We start from the raw sequence: 17211 nt of genomic DNA, 5'->3' as shown, positions 1-17211 counted from the left end.
TTCAATAAGGCCGTTACAATATTTTTTAATCCCCACATTACCCTTACCCTTATAATAACTAGATGAAAAAAACACTGTTCATCTTCGCCGACCTTCTGTTCCTTCACATCTCTCTCTCTCTCTCCCTCTCTCTCCTCTCTCTCTCCCCCTGATGTAACCGTTTCTAGCCACGTACCAATGTTTTGTGATGTAAAATTTTTTTGGCTAAGTACCTCATTATTTGACCCGATGGTGACGTACCTTAGTGATGAGCTACTTGGTAGCGAACTGCCTAGTGGCGAACTGCCTGGTGGAGAGCTCCTTGGTGGCGAGCTCCCTGGTGGCGAACTACCTGGTGGTGAACTGCCTGGTGGCGAGCTCCCTGGTGGCGAACTGCCTGGTGGCGAGCTCCCTAGTGGCAAGCTCCCTGGTGGCGAACTGCCTGGTGACGAACTGCCTAGTGGTGAGCTCCTTGGTGGCGAGCTCCCTGGTGGCGAACTGCCTGGTGGCGAGTTCCCTAGTGGCAAACTGCCTGGTGGAGAGCTACTTGGTGGTGAACTCCCTACTAGGCAACCTGTGACTTAGAGAATGGTGGAACTCCCTGATGTAGCGCAACCCAATTGCCCTCAGCATGAGGTGGTCTTCTTTCCTTTGTAGGCAGTGGGAGCTGAGGGACCTGCAAGAACTCCATCTTTTTCTCCTTTTGTAGGTGGCGGGAGCTGAGGGACCTGCGAGAACTCCATCTTTTCCTCCTCTTTGTAGGCGGCAGGAGCTGAGGGACCTACAAGAACTGAATCAGAGGACCCGGGGATATTTTCCCGGTGGGGGCTCTCTGACGCTTAAGTTAGCACTTTGATTGTAGAGAGCTTTGAAGATGATATTAGAGAAACGAGAGAGCTAGAGAGCAGGGATTACCTCCACATTTTTTCCCTCCTCTATGTAGGCGGTGGGAGCTAAGGGACCTGCGAGAACTCCATCTTTTCCTCCTCTTTGTATGCGGCGGGAGCTGAGGGACCTGCGAGAATTGAATCAAGGGACCTGAGGGTATTTTCCCGGCATGGGCTCTCCAACGCTTAAGTTAGCACTCTGATTGTAAAGAGCTTTGAAAATAATATTGGAGAAACGAGAGAGCTAGAGAACAAGAATTACCTCCACATTTTTCCCCCCCTCTTTGTAGGCGGCGGGAGTTGAGAAACCTGCGAGAACTCCATCTTTTCCTCTTCTTTGTATGCAGCAGAAGCTGAGGAAACTGCGAAAACTGAATCAGAAGACCCGGGGGCATTTTCCCGATGGGGGCTCTCCGACGCTTAAGTTAGCACTCTGATTGTAGAGAGCTTTGAAGATAATATTGGAGAAACGAGAGAATTAGAGAGCAGGGATTACCTCCCCATTTTTTCCTTCCTCCTTCCCTTTGGGGGGTGAGGTCTTTATATACCGGAGTCCTCGTGGATTAGGTGGGTGAAAAACCTCCAAACGGTAAAACTCGTCACATCCCGTCAGAACTGGGGTACGGCGATGAACTCCTCAAGGTCGTCAGGCTGGCGCTTGTGTCAGGTGGCCAGGTCAGCGCCTGGGCCAGGTTGTCAGGGCGGCGCCTGCGTCAGTCGGCGGGTCGGTGTCTAGGCCAGGTTGTCAGGTCGGCACCCGTGTCAATCGGCGGGTCAGTGTCTAGGCCAGGTCGTCAGGCAGGAGATCTTACTGCGATATGTCAAACTACTCCTGTACTGAGATTCTTTACAAGTGACGAGTTGCCTATGGCGAGCTGCTGCTTGTGGCAAGCTGTTGCCTATTGCGAACTGCCTGTGGCGAGTTGCCTATGGCGAGCTCCCTGTGGCAAGCTGCCTATTGCGAACTGCCTATAGCAGGCTACCTGTGGCAAGCTGCCTGGAAGCCATATTTAATTGGCACGAGATGCCATGTGTCACAATTCCACTGGAGGGCCAAATCTGCCATCATCACCCCCGATCTCTCTTCTTGCCCTTCCCCTTAACACGTTGGAATTAAACCCATTTAATTCAACCCCAATGTCTCTCCCCATTACTGCTTTCTTCATTAAAACAAAAAAGACAAGTACCATTACTGAATTCTCGACAAATATTGACTACAACTACGCGATCCCCCTGGTTCATAAACTTTTATAAGGGCCCAATTGATCAAGTCTCGACCATATCTATCCATTCGAATGCCTACCAAAACGTTTTTCTTGTTGTCTTCACCCTTGTTCTCTGTTGCAACCTCCACGGTGGCCGTCATTATTTCTTCCCTTGTCAAACTTATGATTTCAAAATGTCTTTGGATTTTTTTGCTCCTTGAAATTGTAGAGTTTCTACAAGTTTGTCCGGGTTAATACCAGGCTTGCTCCTTGAGAGGATTTTTCCAATATCTGCAACAAAAGATGATCACGATCATATCCCTCTATATATTTATAAGCATCAAATTAGAAAAATAGAAGAAATTAAATCTATGACTCCACAATGCAAGACACTGAACGCTCTCCTTTCACTCTTTGTTGATTTAAATAACACTTATTAACAAAATATACAATTAACAGAAGAAGGGGCTCATTATCTATGCAAATTTATCCTAAGAAAAGCATCTCATTCTCTCCGTGAATAAAAAGAAAACAGAACTCCACATATCATTTCAAGGACAAAACAAAAAACCCATATATTGAAAAGAGTACCAAGTAAGGAAAAGTTGAAGATAACAAACAATGCTTAACAACAAAAATCTACCACCTAAAGAACTCCACATATCATCTCAACGATGAAACACAAAACTGGTATATTGAAAAGAGTAAGGAAAAGTTGAAAATGATAAACAATGCCTAACAACAGAAATCTACCTAAAGAGTGTATGCTTTTTTCCTTTAAGCCCCACATCCTTTTAAAAGAAATTGCCACCAAAAATTATCAGCCTATCTACTGCGACTAATATCAACACATCGAAAAGGATTAAAAGACAAAGAGGTAAGAGTTTTAACGACGACTGAGATCCATTAAACAAACGGGGTTATCAAAAGAAAATTAAAAAAGAAATCAAAAGGAAGGATAGATAAGCTAATGAGAAAGAAAATCGAGAAAGGTAATGGAACCATTGCTTGGAGAGAAAAAAAAAATTCCCGCGAAACGTGGACGAACAAAAGAGAAAGAAAATCTGTATGCATTTGCATTATGGGTAAGGCTACATACATTTATCCCTTCTCACTGAACAAGCCTCGTGCATTGGGCTGCCTTACCTATTCAAACTTACAAAAAAAAGGGTTAAATCTCAATAATTTATCTGTAATGTGGAAGGAGGATTTTGGAGGGTCAAAGTTCAGGATGAGATTGAAGATGGAGAAGAGAAGAAAGGGAAGATGAGAAATGGATTTCCTCCGAGAAAGAATGAGAGAGGACAGTGAGGGAGGGGAAAAATAGAGAAGAAAGGGAAAACAATAGGTTAAATAGGTTTAGAGAAAAGGGCAAAAAATAAAATAGAAAAAGCTTAATAGGGTATTTTAGTATTTTAACGCATTCCGTTATCCTACTTAACGGTCAAGGGGGGTCTTTGTCTCGTGGTCATAGTACAGGGGTTTTGTCGCAAAAAAAAATAAAAGGGTCTTTGTCACAGACCCCATAGTACAGGGGGTATTTATAATTTACCCTATGAAATAATAAGCGTACACTCGGTGATTTTCTTTTAATAGACAGAATAATATTTGACCAATTCGAGCTGACTTGTTAATTCTTATTTTTCATGACTGAGAAAACAGAAAGAAAGAAAGAAAGAAGATGCAGTTGTAAATGGGTGCGGGGTGCTGTGGTTGCAGGTTGCAGGTTTCTCCATCTCTTTCCTCCTTTCTCGTGATCGTGATTCATCTTCTTTCTTCTTTTTTTTTGTTTTTGCCCATGAGACACATATCACTGAAATTATCGATCTCCTGTTTTTTAACCAGACGTAACGTAGAACTAAAGGAGCGAAGAATTTGTTTGTCTCGTGATGTATTAGATAATTTGACTATATTTCAATTCATTTCGTATCAAACAAAAATAAATTTGCATTTTGGATACGTAATGGTTTAATGGTAACATCAACAGTAAAAAAATGGCATCACCGGTGAAGTCATCTCGATCGAGAGCACCACTCCCATCTAGCGGAGTCATCCCAACTGATGATGATGGGGATACTCTGGATATCAGTACCGGTGATGCTGCAATGCAGCAAGCGCTCAGCGACAAGCTCAAGATCTTCAAGGGCACTAACTTCGACCCAGATTCCTACCTCACTTCCAAATGCCAGACCATGAGCGAGAAGGTTCCTTTTTATTCTTTTCAATTCAACAATTTGCTTAACCCTTCTTCTCAGCTCCGCATCTTGATTATTATTATATTGTTTTGATGTACGTAAATTATTTGTATAACTTTATCTCGTAGAGAAATCAATCAAAGTTCAATTCAACATTTTTTGTTCAAACAATATCGTGGTTGTGAAGTAAAAATATATATATATAAAAAAATAAAATCAGAGCTCAGTTTTGCCGTAATAATCTAAGCTTTGCTAACCATCGTATTATAAATTCCTGACCCGATCTAGAAATGGTTTCGTACTTCTAAAGTTGCGTTTCACCAACTCTTCCACCCGTCGTAATAATTAAAAGCAAGAGTATTGGATTGGATGGTAGATAAGGAAATTAACATTTAAAGAAAAATCCAACTTCAGTGGCCCCCCATTTAACTTTTGTTGATCTTCTAGTTCACATCTAATAGCAGAATCATTTGAGTTGGGTTCTGAATTATTAAATGATCCATTGTTTTCTGCAATTGCTATATTGTTGTTGAGTCTACTTTGTTATGGGCTTTTGGCATCATATGAAGCAGTTATCGTTTTGTTCATCATGCTGAAGATTCTGAATGATTTGTTTAATGCAATATGATTCTGTTTGTTTGTGTGAGTAGTGAAGAAACCAATAACTTCTGATGGGGATTTTATTTCTTGTTCACGGGGTTCTTTCTTAAGCTGGCACAGACCGCCCTTTGATGTAAGACCATCTCATTGATAGGTATGAGGAAAGACTCATACAGGCATATGGGCAAAACTGAAGTTTCACAGAACAGACCACAAGGCAGTTACCATAGTTGTAGGAGGAAGGCATTTCTTTTATTCAATTAATTGCTCCATTTTTTATTCTTGTCTACTTCTTTGCTTTCCATTAATCAGCTTTTTTGGTGATTAGTGGGACTAATCCTTTCCGTATTTATAATTCATAAAACGCAAAGTTGATAGTTTGTGGGTTGATTGACAGGAAATTAGGCATTTGTGCTCTCACCTTTTAGATCTAAAGAAGGCTTCTGCAGAGGAATTGCGTAAAAGTGTTTATGCTAATTATTCAGCCTTCATACGGTAAATGCCCTAGATCGAAATACGTGGAATGTTAAAACCATTGTCAGAGTGGATATTTAGTTTTTATGCTTTCACTAGTTATGATTCATCATATAGGGAGTGAAGATTTCCAGAGTTTACACTTTCCTCTGTCCTTTCAGCCCCTTATGAAGACACTATGTTTATTTCATTCACCTCTAGGAGCTATCCTTTTCATTTAGAAGGATTTGGTTTAGGCCATACAAACTTAGTGTTGGAAAAAAAATGTAAATTTAGTAAAGCTTAATTTGTCTTTAATAATGACCACATGCTCAAATGCTTCTTCTGTAAATTTTCCTTCTGTTAACTCTTAAACATCTACTTTGCAATAACAATTGCAATGTATATATTCTACCTTCAAGCTCCTCAATCTTTCTTATCACCTCTAAGTAAGTTTCAATTTTATCTGCATACTTTGTTTGTCCACCATGTGGTTATATTTTTATTTCTCTTAAATTGCTTTCCATTTCTGTCATTATACCAAGACTACTAGCTTAGTTCAACCCCCCCCCCCAACTCATGGCACTGGACAAATGAAACTAGTATCTTGCATTTGCAGCACCTCCAAGGAGATTTCAGATCTTGAAGGAGAGCTTCTTTCCATAAGGAATCTGATGTCTACTCAGGCAGCACTAATTCATGGCTTAGCTGAAGGAGTTCACATTAACTCCTTGTCTACTGATTCTGAAGATTTAAGACCAGAAGAGTTATCTAGTTTTGAGCATAAAGAACCTTCCAAGGTAGAGAAATGGGCAGCAGAATTTCGTGATACACTTGAAGTTTTGTTAGCTGAGATGAGGGTAGATGAAGCTTTGACCATTCTTGATGAAGGAGAATGCAGAGCTGAAGATGCAGAGGAGAGGAAAACATTGACACCTGCCGCACTTTTATCATTACATAATGCCATCACAGAACAAAGGCAAAAGCTGGCTGATCAACTAGCTGAAGCTGCTTCCCAACCTTCTACTCGTGGTAGTGAACTCCGGTCAGCTGTTTTATCTCTGAAAAAGCTTGGGGATGGTCCCCGTGCACACACTTTGCTACTTAATTCTCACAACCAGAGGCTTCAGTATAATCTGCAAAGCCTTCGTCCATCAAGCACCTCATATGGAGGAGCCTTTACTGCTGCACTATCACAAATAGTTTTTTCTGCCATTGCCCAAGCAGCAAGTGATTCCTCGGCCGTATTTGGTGATGAACCAGCCTATAATTCTCAACTTGTGACTTGGTCAATAAAGCAAACAGAGGTGTTTGCATTTCTTGTGAAGAGACATGCATTATCTGCATCCGCAGCTGCTGGAGGCCTAAGAGTTGCTGCTGAGTGCGTTCAAATAGCATTGGGTCATTGTTCTCTGTTGGAAGCCCGGGGTCTGGCCCTTTGCCCTGTACTCTTGAAGCTCTTCAGGCCTAGTATTGAGCAGGCTCTACATGCCAATCTGAAAAGAATCGAAGAAAGCAGTGCTGCACTAGCTGTTGCAGATGATTGGGTACTCACATATCCTCCAGTTGGTACGCGTTCCTCTGGTTCCCAGCCTAAGCTTTCAAGCAGTGCCCACCGCTTCAATTCAATGGTTCAGGTGTTCAATTTATTTTTCTATTGAAATGCAATCCATTGAGACATGGGAGGGCATTGTGCTTCTTTCACATAATTATAACTATGACTGAGATTGAATTGCAACTTAGTCTCAGTGCTTCCCTTCTATCAAATGCACCAAGTTTCTCATTATTCCTTTAAATCTGTAATGGTTTTGCAGGAATTCTTTGAAGATGTTGGACCACTCCTGAGCATGCAGTTGGCTGGTCCCACATTGGAAGGCTTGCTGAGAGTATTCAACTCCTATGTCGACTTACTGATAAGTGCATTACCCAGTTCAATGGAGGAGGAAGAGAACATGGAGGGTTCTGGCAATAAAATTGTTAGGACTGCTGAGACTGAAGATCAGCAGATTGCTTTGTTAGCAAATGCATCTTTATTAGCAGAAGAGCTCCTCCCGCGTGCTGCAATGAAGCTTTCCCCAGTGAACCAATCTGGTGGGAATGACGATCCTTCCAAAAGAAATTCAGAAAGACAAAACCGTCTTCCAGAGCAAAGGGAATGGAAGAGGCGGCTTCAACGATCTGTTGACAGGTTGCGAGATATTTTCTGTCGACAGCATGCCCTTGATCTCATCTTCACAGACGATGGTGGTACCTATCTGAGTGCTCAAATGTACATAAACATGGATGGAAAAGGTGAAGAACCAGAATGGTTTCCCTCTCCAATATTTCAGGTACTTCTAGTATGATCTAAGCATGAATTATGTGTAATAGGCTGTGTTTCAGTTTTTCATATTTCGGTACTAAATCACATGCTTAAACCTGAACAGAATAGCTTAATGTGAATGCCATTGCTCTTGACCAGGAACTTCTCTTAAAAGTCAGTAGGATGGCAAGTGCTGCTGCGGAAATGTTTGCTGGCAGGGAAAGGTTTGCAACTCTTCTACTGATGAGACTCACAGAGACTGTCATTCTCTGGCTTTCAGATGACCAAGCCTTTTGGGAAGAGATTGAGGCAGGTCCAAAACCTTTGGGCGCCCGTGGGCTTCAACAGGTAATAAATTTGATTTCAACTAGTCATAATTTCTGTAATGGTACTTAGTCCGATCGAGTTGAAGTTTAATCGTTGATCACTCATACGGTTCTTCTCCAGTTTTATTTGGACATGGAGTTTGTGACACTTTTTTCATCCCAAGGCCGCTGCTTATCTCGTAATCTGCACCAAGTAATCAAAGACATCACTGCAAGAGCTATGGATGCATTTGCTGCCACAGGAATGGATCCATACAGGTGGTTTTCCTCTCTTTCTCTCTTTTTTCCTCTTTCATGGCTGAGCTAGAGCTAATTGAACAGTCTCTGAGTCCTGAATTCTTTAACCATCTCAAACCTGAAAACCTTGACTTTGTGGTGGCAGTGTATTGCCTGAGGACGAGTGGTTTGCTGATGTTGCTCAAATAGCTCTGAAGATGTTGTCCGGAAAAGCTACGTTTGGCACTGGGGATCGGGATGTTGAAAGCCCAACGGCTTCCATATCGGCACAATCCAACGGCTACACAGAATGAATCTCAGGAGCTTAGGAAAATTAATTCTGTGGTCCGATATCCAAGTTGTATATTTTATATTCTGATCATCCCTATGTTGTATATCATTCATTGAGTACTGTTCGTTGATGGGATTGATTATTTTTTTGTAGCTCAGGTTCTTTTCCTTGCTGAAAATAAACACCTTGCCAACTCTGAACGCTTCCTCTACTTTCAATATGGAAAAGCAGTTCTGAACTTAAGTCATGCTGTGACAAAGTTCAGGCTTCTCCCAAGCAGCTGGATCAAGTTCCAACTAGGGGTGTCAATTGTATTGGATTAGGTCCAATCCGAACCGGTCCAATATGAATCCATTGTAGATGAACCAGGTCTGATCCAATTCGACGAATATTCTGGAGGCATGGACCATTTTGGACAAGTTCAATTTAATGTATGGACTGTCCAATATGTTCAAATTGATTTTAATTTAGATTGGTTCCGATCCGAACCTGGTCCATTGACAGATGTATTTTTATCTTCTATCAATGGACTAGATAATCCAATATAAATCTAGTATGGATGGACAATCCAATATATACTTTAGACCATTAAGCTTAGACTGATCCAATTCTTCTTATTGATCCATCCAATCCGTCCATTTTGATTTTGATTTGGACAGGATTCAACCCAAAACCGGTTTATTAATATCCTAATTCCAACCAGATGGTTGTATCTCATGAAATCATGTGGGCCTCATAAATTTTGGGTTTCATGGTTGCTACGAAACAAGACGTGTATAACGGGCTACGAAACCTAATTGGTAGTAAACACGTCGGTTTCTGATAATCCAGTTTGACATATTTATTTCTGATTGGGTTTTGTAGCCCGTTCATTATATATACACATCTTTTTTTCCTCAAAATTCCAGTGAAATTTCAAAATCAGTTTATAAAATCAGGAAAATATGAACTGTCTTTCTCTACCTTCTATAGGAAAATCTATGATGCTGAAAAGATATCAGGCTTTGACCAAATTAGTGAGAATAAATTTTAATGAGAAGAAATTGAATGAAGTGAAAAGTACAATCTTTATTTTTTACCTTCACAATTAGAGAGAGATCAAATTCAAGTAGAGCAGCTTTAGAGTCAAAAAGGAGAAGTTCATTCATACTTTTAATAGTAGTGAGAACAAAATACCTTAAATATAAGATTTTATGAGAAAGCATGTGAGTTAATACTTTGAATATAATTAAAGATAGCAATTTCCACCAAACCCAATCAATGCTTTTCATTCCACAACCTAGTGGGGTGATTTTTTTTTGTTTGGAAAACAAATTTTGGGGCAAGGATAAGTTTTGGGATTTTACAACCCATATGAATACAACCCCCCACACAGACAATTTGGATTTAGTTGTCATTGATCATTCTTTCTTCCAACTCCCAAAATAATATATATATTCTTTAAAAAATCTGTAATAGACTCAAATCATCTCTTCCAATTTCTCTTGAAACCCTACTTCTTTTGCTCGCTGTTTATATATTTATATATGTGTTGAATTTAATAATATATTGGGTTTTATATGAAGGGTAATTGACAGTTTTTGTATTTTAATTAAATAATGAAAAATTTTAATGTTTGTTCATTGTGTTTTTTGTTTTAAGATTTTGATGTTGCCAGGTAGAATCTAATTCCATTTCCATTCCCAATGGATCAAATTAAGGTTATAGACGTAGGAACACCACAAAATTGACCCCTTTTTGGTTGACTAAGACCCCCGGTTCCATAACTTCAAACACAAGATCTGATGGATGCTTCTGATGTCTACGAGTCCGTCCGAACCTAGCCCAATTTATTAATCACGGTCAACCCAAACACATCCAAAACCCGGCACTTGGGTCCAAGTGCAAGGATTTGTGGTCGCTTTACTTTATTATGGTCTGATGCGATAGACCAGTTCAAGTCTGCGCCACACAAGCGGCGTCCGCAATGTCCCACACCACATCCCTACCGTGTATTGGAAATATCTATATCATCGGGTTAAGTACTATTATCGAAAGATTTTCCCGATGCAAGGTGAGGATGTGCTATAGGACGTTGTGAGGCTCTCCCTTATGGGACGCAGATGTGAACTCAGATGAGACGTAAAGTGGTTTACTTGTCCCAGTGCCCTACTTCTTTCGAGAAGGTCATGGCTGCGTAATCAAACACTAGCTTTCAGACAAAACTCAGAGCTAACTTCCGGCCGGTTATACTGGGTTATGCTTTTTATGTGGGCAAGTTAAAATTTGCAGTCAAATGTGGCCTTAATTAATGTTGGATTTGATGTATTTGTGCCATGCAAATGTTTGAATAATAGCCATTAGACAATAGAGGTAATGAAAATAAGTGGTTTTTTAAAACAATTCTGAAGATCAAGAGATTCCTTACTCTTGAAATCCCAAAAGTTGTTATTTAAATTAAGAAAATATTTAAACAGATGACAGTCCTCGAAGTGCCCAACCAACCAATAATCTAAAAGTTCTAGAGAACTTTGCAAGTTTTTTAAAGTACAGAAGAAGAGCACCTGAACCTATGGAACATGGAAGCTTCAGCTTTCCAGTTTTCTTCTACCTTCAACGAATCTTCTAATGGTTCTTGAAAATGGGGCATTAAAGAAAAAAAGAAACAAAACGAACGAACATCCTTGGACCACTCTACACCTACAGGGTTATAGAAGCCAAAGGTGGTTATCACCATTCGATCGAGCAAACTGATAGGCTGATGCAATATTTCTGGCATGCCAGAGCCAGACTCATTCGTTGGAGACTGCAGAAGCTTCTGAGTTGGTTAGCTTTTTGATGCCTCGTTGGAGACTGGAACTGGATACCACACAGGCAGTGGCACATAAGGTCGAGTTATTGGATATTAATTTCTCAGAAAAAATAATACTCGCAGGGATGTTAGGCTTTGTTAGCTTACTCCTCCACTCCTCCCTCCTTACCCATAAACTCATAATCCCACCCACGGTACTAGCAGGCAAGAAGAACATTACTAGACAGTTTTTCGCTTTTAGCATATGAAACTGCGAAAGGAAAAGAATAAAGAAAAAGAGAAAGCAAAACCATTATCTTTGACCATATCACACTCTCTCTCTCTATCTCTCTCTCTCTCTCTCCTCATTTAATAATCACCTTTGCACCATTTTCACCAACAGACATTGCTGGTTTAAATTCACAACACTGGTTAGCAGAGAGGTATGCCTTGTTCCAATTTGCAGACAAAGATGGCTAGTAAGCTGTCATGGGTTCTTGTTATCTCCCTTGTCCTTATTGCAGGAGAATGCAAGCAGAGAGTACATGAAGGGTGTAACGCACAAGATTTGATGGGTCTAACCAGATTCAAGGCTGGAATCCATGTAGACACCTCCGGTCGACTGGTAAAGTGGATCGGCCACAATTGTTGCCAGTGGGAAGGGGTGTCTTGCGATAACAAGACTGGGAAGGTGACAGAGATCCGACTCCCAGGTTTCATCTCCACAAATGATTTCATTGTCCAGACCAAGATGGTAGGGCGACTATCTCCTTCCATAACTCTTCTCACTTCTCTTCAAGTCATCGACCTTGGTGGCCTCATTGGTCTTGCTGGAACCATCCCGCCATTGATCGGTTACCACCTCACCAGTCTCCGGAAACTCTATCTCTACGGCAACAATCTCAGCGGCCCTGTCCCAGAAAGCATCGGTAAGCTCTCCAGACTTGAAGAACTTCACCTGCATGAAAATCAATTATCTGGGTCTATCCCTGCAAGCATTGGGAGGCTCCAGAATCTCAACAGGCTGCTTCTGTATTCCAACAGGATTTCAGGTCCCATTCCCGGGTCTTTTGCAAACCTAAAGAACTTGTTGACCTTGGATCTCCATGGCAATACTCTATCAAGGATGATACCTGAGAAGATAGGGGCACTGCAACTTTTGCAAGAACTTGATCTTTCAGACAACAGATTAAGTGGGAAACTACCTTTTTCTTTAACAAACTTAACCTCCATTTCAGTTATGTACTTGGATACGAACTTGCTCGAGGGGGAGATTCCGTTCCCTTCAAGCTCTTCTCAAATGCCATCACTAGGCTTTCTCAGACTCCATGATAACCGTCTAAGTGGTAGAATAGAGTCCACCATAGGGAATCTGGTTTCGCTCCAAAGAATCTCACTAGCGAATAACAGGCTTGAGGGATCTATTCCTTCCACCTTGGGGAATCTGTTGGATTTGACAGAGCTCTATCTTAGTGGCAACAGGTTATCAGGACAGATACCAAGGTCGATTGGTCGACTCTCTCGGTTGATGTTCTTGAGTCTGTCCAACAATTTGATTGAAGGGCTACTACCCCATGAGTTGTCTTCCCTCCAAAACCTACAGGCGCTTGATCTTTCCTTCAACCGTTTAAATCTCTTATCGGTTCCTCCATGGCTGGGGCAAATGCCCTCCCTTTGCCGGATTTCATTAGCAGGACTAGGAATCCGAGGTGAATTTCCAGAATTCTTCCGAACAACTCCCGGTCAGATACTTGAGATAGACTTGTCAGTCAACCATCTGACAGGAAGTATTCCGGAGTGGCTTGGAGACCTGACTAGGCTCTACTCTCTGAACCTCTCGAGGAACTCATTGATTTCAACGATCCCCGACACAATCACAAACTTGCAGAATTTGGGTGTTCTTGATCTCCACTCAAATAAGCTCACGGGGCCTGTTAATGGGGTTTTCAAGATCGGAAGCGGGTTCCCCCAAGGATCACTGACGTACGTCGATCTTTCTGACAACAATTTCTCTGGAGCAATTGAGCAAATTGGAGTTGGGCTTCAATGTAGAATACAACACCTCAACTTGTCGCACAACTATTTGACGGGCAGGCTTCCAGTGTCCATAGGAAGATTGAGCTCGATGAACACATTGGATTTAAGCTATAATAAGTTGGGTTTCACGTTGCCAGAGTCTCTGGCCAATGTAAGCCTCCTAGAAAAGTTGAAGCTTCAGAGAAACAGGTTTACAGGTGAGATACCAAACGGGTTAGTGAAGCTGAAAGAGCTGAAAGAGTTGGATTTGTCAGATAACCTTCTGGTGGGAAAAATACCAATTGGCAAACCTTTAAGCGATTTTCCTATAAGCTGTTACTCTGGAAACAGAGGTCTGTGTGGGAAGCCTCTTTCTCCATGTAAATCTTGAAGTCTGGATATTTTTCTTTATGTTCTCAGCGTTAAATTTACAAGCAAATTTACGTTAAACTTTGTAGAATGTTTCTTCTTTTGTTAATGGAAATCTGACATTTTCAGTTCAGAAACATGAAGATGAATTCTCTGGATTGTTTGGAGGGAAGACTTCGTTTCTTTGTCTTTCCACTTTCAACTCAATTCATTGCAAACAATACTAGCTTCATCATCAATCTCTGTTGGTTCCCGCTTCCCTGATGATATCAAAACAATGGGCCCGACAGTTTTATGATCCGACACCGACATGCTATGGCCCACTAAGGTCACGCCATTCTCCATTTTGGGCTTGCCCATTTCAAAAATCAAATCAGAGCCCGTAGTCTCGCTCCCATTATTGTTCTATGCCCTAATGCAAAGCAGTTGGTTTGGTCCCATGATTCATGAATTACGTGGCCCAATGGCCCAGATTTTCATTATAAAAAAACCCCACTATAACAGTTTCTCCTCCGCTCCTTTTTTTCCTTTATAAAACAGAGATGGATAATGATCAATTGACAATGATCCCTAGTGATATCCACGGGCTCTCCGACCAACTCATATAAATGATACCATTTCAAGATGTCTTCGGGGAAGGCTGGAGCCTTAGTGGTGGCCAAGTCACAACAGATCCACCCTCTCTGTTACTCTTCATGCGAACTGGGTGTGATTATCTGTAACTGAATCCGCCACATTATTTGTTTATCTACTTATTATTAGCTAGTTAATTAATCTTCTCATGGTTGTGATTATTCCAAGTCTAGCTAGTTAATTAAGAGCTCCCACCATTCACACCAGACACCAATTAATCTAAACAATAAAATTTAAGTAATATTGCATGGTTAAATTTATGCTTAACCAAATAACTCACCCGACTCGAACCTGACTCAATGCTCTTGGAACCAAGCATATGAGGTGTGGGGGGGAGTTGGAGAGAGAAGCATTAATATTTGATAATTTCATCTCAAACGGTTTCAGAGAAGATGACATTAATCATGCAATTATAGTTAATTGGGAGTGAAGTCCCATGCTTTTCATGCTTGCATCCACTTGTAAATTAACGTTTAAACCCACCACCCCATCTCCCTCCTCCGGTCCTTCCCCTCCAGAGCAGCAGTGAGTACTTTCTGATTCTGAAGAGGTATGTAAGTTGCATCACCATCACATAATCTCTTCTCTGCTCTTTCTGTGTATCCTTCTTTTCTTGTTGATTAGTTGAAGCAATCTGTCATCACAAGCCAAGATGGGAAGGCCTCCTTGTTGTGATAAATCCAATGTGAAGAGGGGTCTTTGGACTGAAGAGGAGGATGCCAAGATACTTGCTTATGTGTCAAAACATGGAACTGGTAACTGGACTTCGGTTCCCAAGAAAGCAGGCAAGTTGGCTCTTGAAATGGCGGATTTGATTAGACTTAATTTGTTCATTAATTACTGAGCTGATCCAATTTTTGAACGTGTGGTATATTGAGTTACACAGGACTCAAAAGGTGTGGAAAGAGTTGTAGGCTCAGGTGGACTAATTACCTGAGACCAGATCTGAAGCATGAAAGCTTCACTCCCCAAGAAGAGGAGTTGATTATTAACCTTCATCAGGCTATAGGTAGCAGGTGAGCTGCTAACCTCTCCAATTTCAATCACATGTCCATTTCTTCTTACATCTCTCATTTCTGTTGTTTTTGCCATCTCTTTTCAATTTTAATAGAATTATTCGGTAGATCTTCCTAATTTTGTTTTATTCAGTTTCACCATTTGAGATCTCATTTATATGTATGCACGTAAAATAGGGCATAAAAGAAAAAACCTTCTTGGTTTGTTTCACATATTAGAATTATGGCCAATAACAGTTTATGACTTCTCTGAAGCTGTATGTTGAGGCGCAGTTCCTAGTTCCTACACCATAGATAAATATAGTGATGTGCAACAACTATTCATCAAGTTGGAAGGTTCGCTGGCTACCCAATAAAAATCTAAATCGAACGATCTAAATTCTACAGTTTTGGTTTTATTTCGATCCTGATCTGCCCTAGAACAATAGAAGGCCAAGTGTATGGTCCTGATACATTGCATCAGAAATACTTGTGGTGTTATAGACAGAAGTACCGGCATATATTATCCTTCCTAAGCGCGCGCATGCCAGAGCAACGGAATATCAATATTGTGTCACCGTTGTGCGAGGCTGCGAGCGTATCCTAACAAACTTAACTACCAATGACGCATACAGCAATACAGCAGTAACCGTTATAACAATCAACAACCTGTGCAAGGATGATGACTTCTCTCTCCCCCTCTCTAACACAATGGGTTGGCGGTTGGCCGTTGCAGGTGGTCCCTAATAGCAGCCCAACTGCCAGGAAGAACAGACAACGATGTAAAGAACTACTGGAACACTAAACTAAGGAAGAAGCTGTACGAGATGGGTATCGACCCCGTGACACACAAGCCTTTCTCCCAGATTCTTGCCGATTACGGCAACATTGGCGGTCTCCCCAGAGCCGGAAACCGGATTGGGTCCCTCAACAGGGACTTAAGGAATGCATTCATGTCGAAATCAGAATCTGCTCCGCTCCCACAAGAAGCCATTCTGAATGCATACAGCCATTCCATAATGACCATCAGGACTCCCAAAATGGAGCCAATCCAAGACTGTCAAACCAACAATAACAGCAGCAGCAGTAACAATAACAACCACTGCTGGGACCTTCTGGCTGAGCTTCAGGCCATTAAACTAGTCACAGAAGCCTCAAACAGCACTAACCAAGAAACCATCCCACCTCTCTTCTTCAGTGAAGGCTCTTCTATGTCCTCTTCTTCTGTATCCATCCTACCAGTAAACTCTGCACCATCCATGCCTTGTCAGCCATCTCCCATGCAGACTATGCCTTCCTCTCCATTCAGTTGGAGTGAGTTCCTTGTTGAAGATGCAGTTCTTCCTTCTGAACAACAAACAAGATGCTACCTAGACTTCCAAGGACTGTCATCATCAACCGGCTCTTCAAGCCAAATAGAAATGCACGACGACATAACACAAAATGGACTCAACAGTGAAGCTAACAAAACTTTCTATGATGTCGGGGAGACTGACCATGGCGGGGGCCAAGGTTTTGCAGGAATAGACAAGGGAGGAGCAAACAATGCATTTGGAGCATCTTCATCTTCTGATAATTCTTTTATTGATGCGATCTTGGATCAAGACGGTAAGATGTCATGGGAATTTGTTGACATTTTGAGTGAACCATTCTACTGAGTATTCTGTAAATGAACATGTTACGTAGCGTATGTGTTGGTGGTACAAGGTACCAGTTGGAGCTGGCAGTTGAAGTACTGAGTGGTTTTAAATTAATTAATAATAGAGAATATATATAGTGAGGGAAATGAATAGAAGGGAGGTTTTATAAATTGGTGTTTTCTAGGCCTAAAATGGACTATCGATCGAGGAAACGGACGCTGTCTAAACTCTGAACTCTGATATGTTTTCCATTTTCTAATTAGTAATTATTTAGTGAATAGATTCTGTACTGATTTTACTAGTTTTTCATTGTTTACTTGATCATGGTTTGTT

The 17211-nt window shown here is 41.2% G+C and overlaps 3 protein-coding genes and 1 long non-coding RNA gene across 10 annotated transcripts; 3 read left to right on the top strand and 1 right to left on the bottom strand.

The window, feature by feature from the left end:
* LOC148863007 (uncharacterized) lies at positions 1-3372 on the bottom strand. Of its 2 annotated transcripts, XR_016110817.1 has the most exons (5): positions 3171-3372; positions 1363-2362; positions 1129-1228; positions 895-994; positions 1-811 (listed from the first exon to the last, which is right to left on the bottom strand). It is a non-coding gene; the product is annotated as an uncharacterized LOC148863007 (long non-coding RNA). The 2 variants fall into 2 exon arrangements; XR_016110816.1 differs by having other exon boundaries at positions 1129-2362.
* A 310-nt stretch (positions 3373-3682) lies between these two features.
* LOC148863006 (exocyst complex component EXO84B-like) lies at positions 3683-8648 on the top strand. Of its 6 annotated transcripts, none has more exons than XM_088981736.1 (8): positions 3683-3797; positions 4059-4275; positions 5264-5361; positions 5939-6956; positions 7134-7649; positions 7781-7969; positions 8069-8205; positions 8330-8648. In XM_088981736.1, exons 1-8 carry the CDS (start codon positions 3718-3720, stop codon positions 8475-8477), a joined length of 2403 nt encoding a protein of 800 aa, XP_088837862.1. In that variant the 5' UTR covers positions 3683-3717; the 3' UTR covers positions 8478-8648. The 6 variants fall into 6 exon arrangements, with proteins under 6 accessions (XP_088837862.1, XP_088837863.1, XP_088837864.1 ...); XM_088981737.1 differs by having other exon boundaries at positions 3710-3790; XM_088981738.1 differs by lacking the exons at positions 3683-3797; positions 4059-4275 and adding an exon at positions 4786-4908.
* A 2710-nt stretch (positions 8649-11358) lies between these two features.
* On the top strand, positions 11359-13747 carry LOC148863005 (uncharacterized). Its single transcript, XM_088975857.1, has one exon. It carries the CDS (start codon positions 11671-11673, stop codon positions 13630-13632), a length of 1962 nt encoding a protein of 653 aa, XP_088831983.1. The 5' UTR covers positions 11359-11670; the 3' UTR covers positions 13633-13747.
* Positions 13748-14771: 1024 nt separating this feature from the next.
* On the top strand, positions 14772-17170 carry TDF1 (Duplicated homeodomain-like superfamily protein). Its single transcript, XM_088980111.1, has 3 exons — positions 14772-15028; positions 15130-15259; positions 15975-17170. The coding sequence occupies exons 1-3, from the start codon at positions 14896-14898 to the stop codon at positions 16894-16896; spliced, it is 1185 nt and encodes a 394-aa protein (XP_088836237.1). The 5' UTR covers positions 14772-14895; the 3' UTR covers positions 16897-17170.
* Positions 17171-17211: the final 41 nt, after the last annotated feature.

Source organism: Nelumbo lutea, chromosome 3, assembly GCF_056320005.1.
Source record: "Nelumbo lutea isolate HS-2025 chromosome 3, American lotus-T2T, whole genome shotgun sequence".
In the NCBI taxonomy this organism is placed as follows: domain Eukaryota; kingdom Viridiplantae; phylum Streptophyta; class Magnoliopsida; order Proteales; family Nelumbonaceae; genus Nelumbo; species Nelumbo lutea.
Note: the sequence above shows the minus strand (reverse complement) of the source record. Positions and strands in the feature narration are given on the sequence as shown.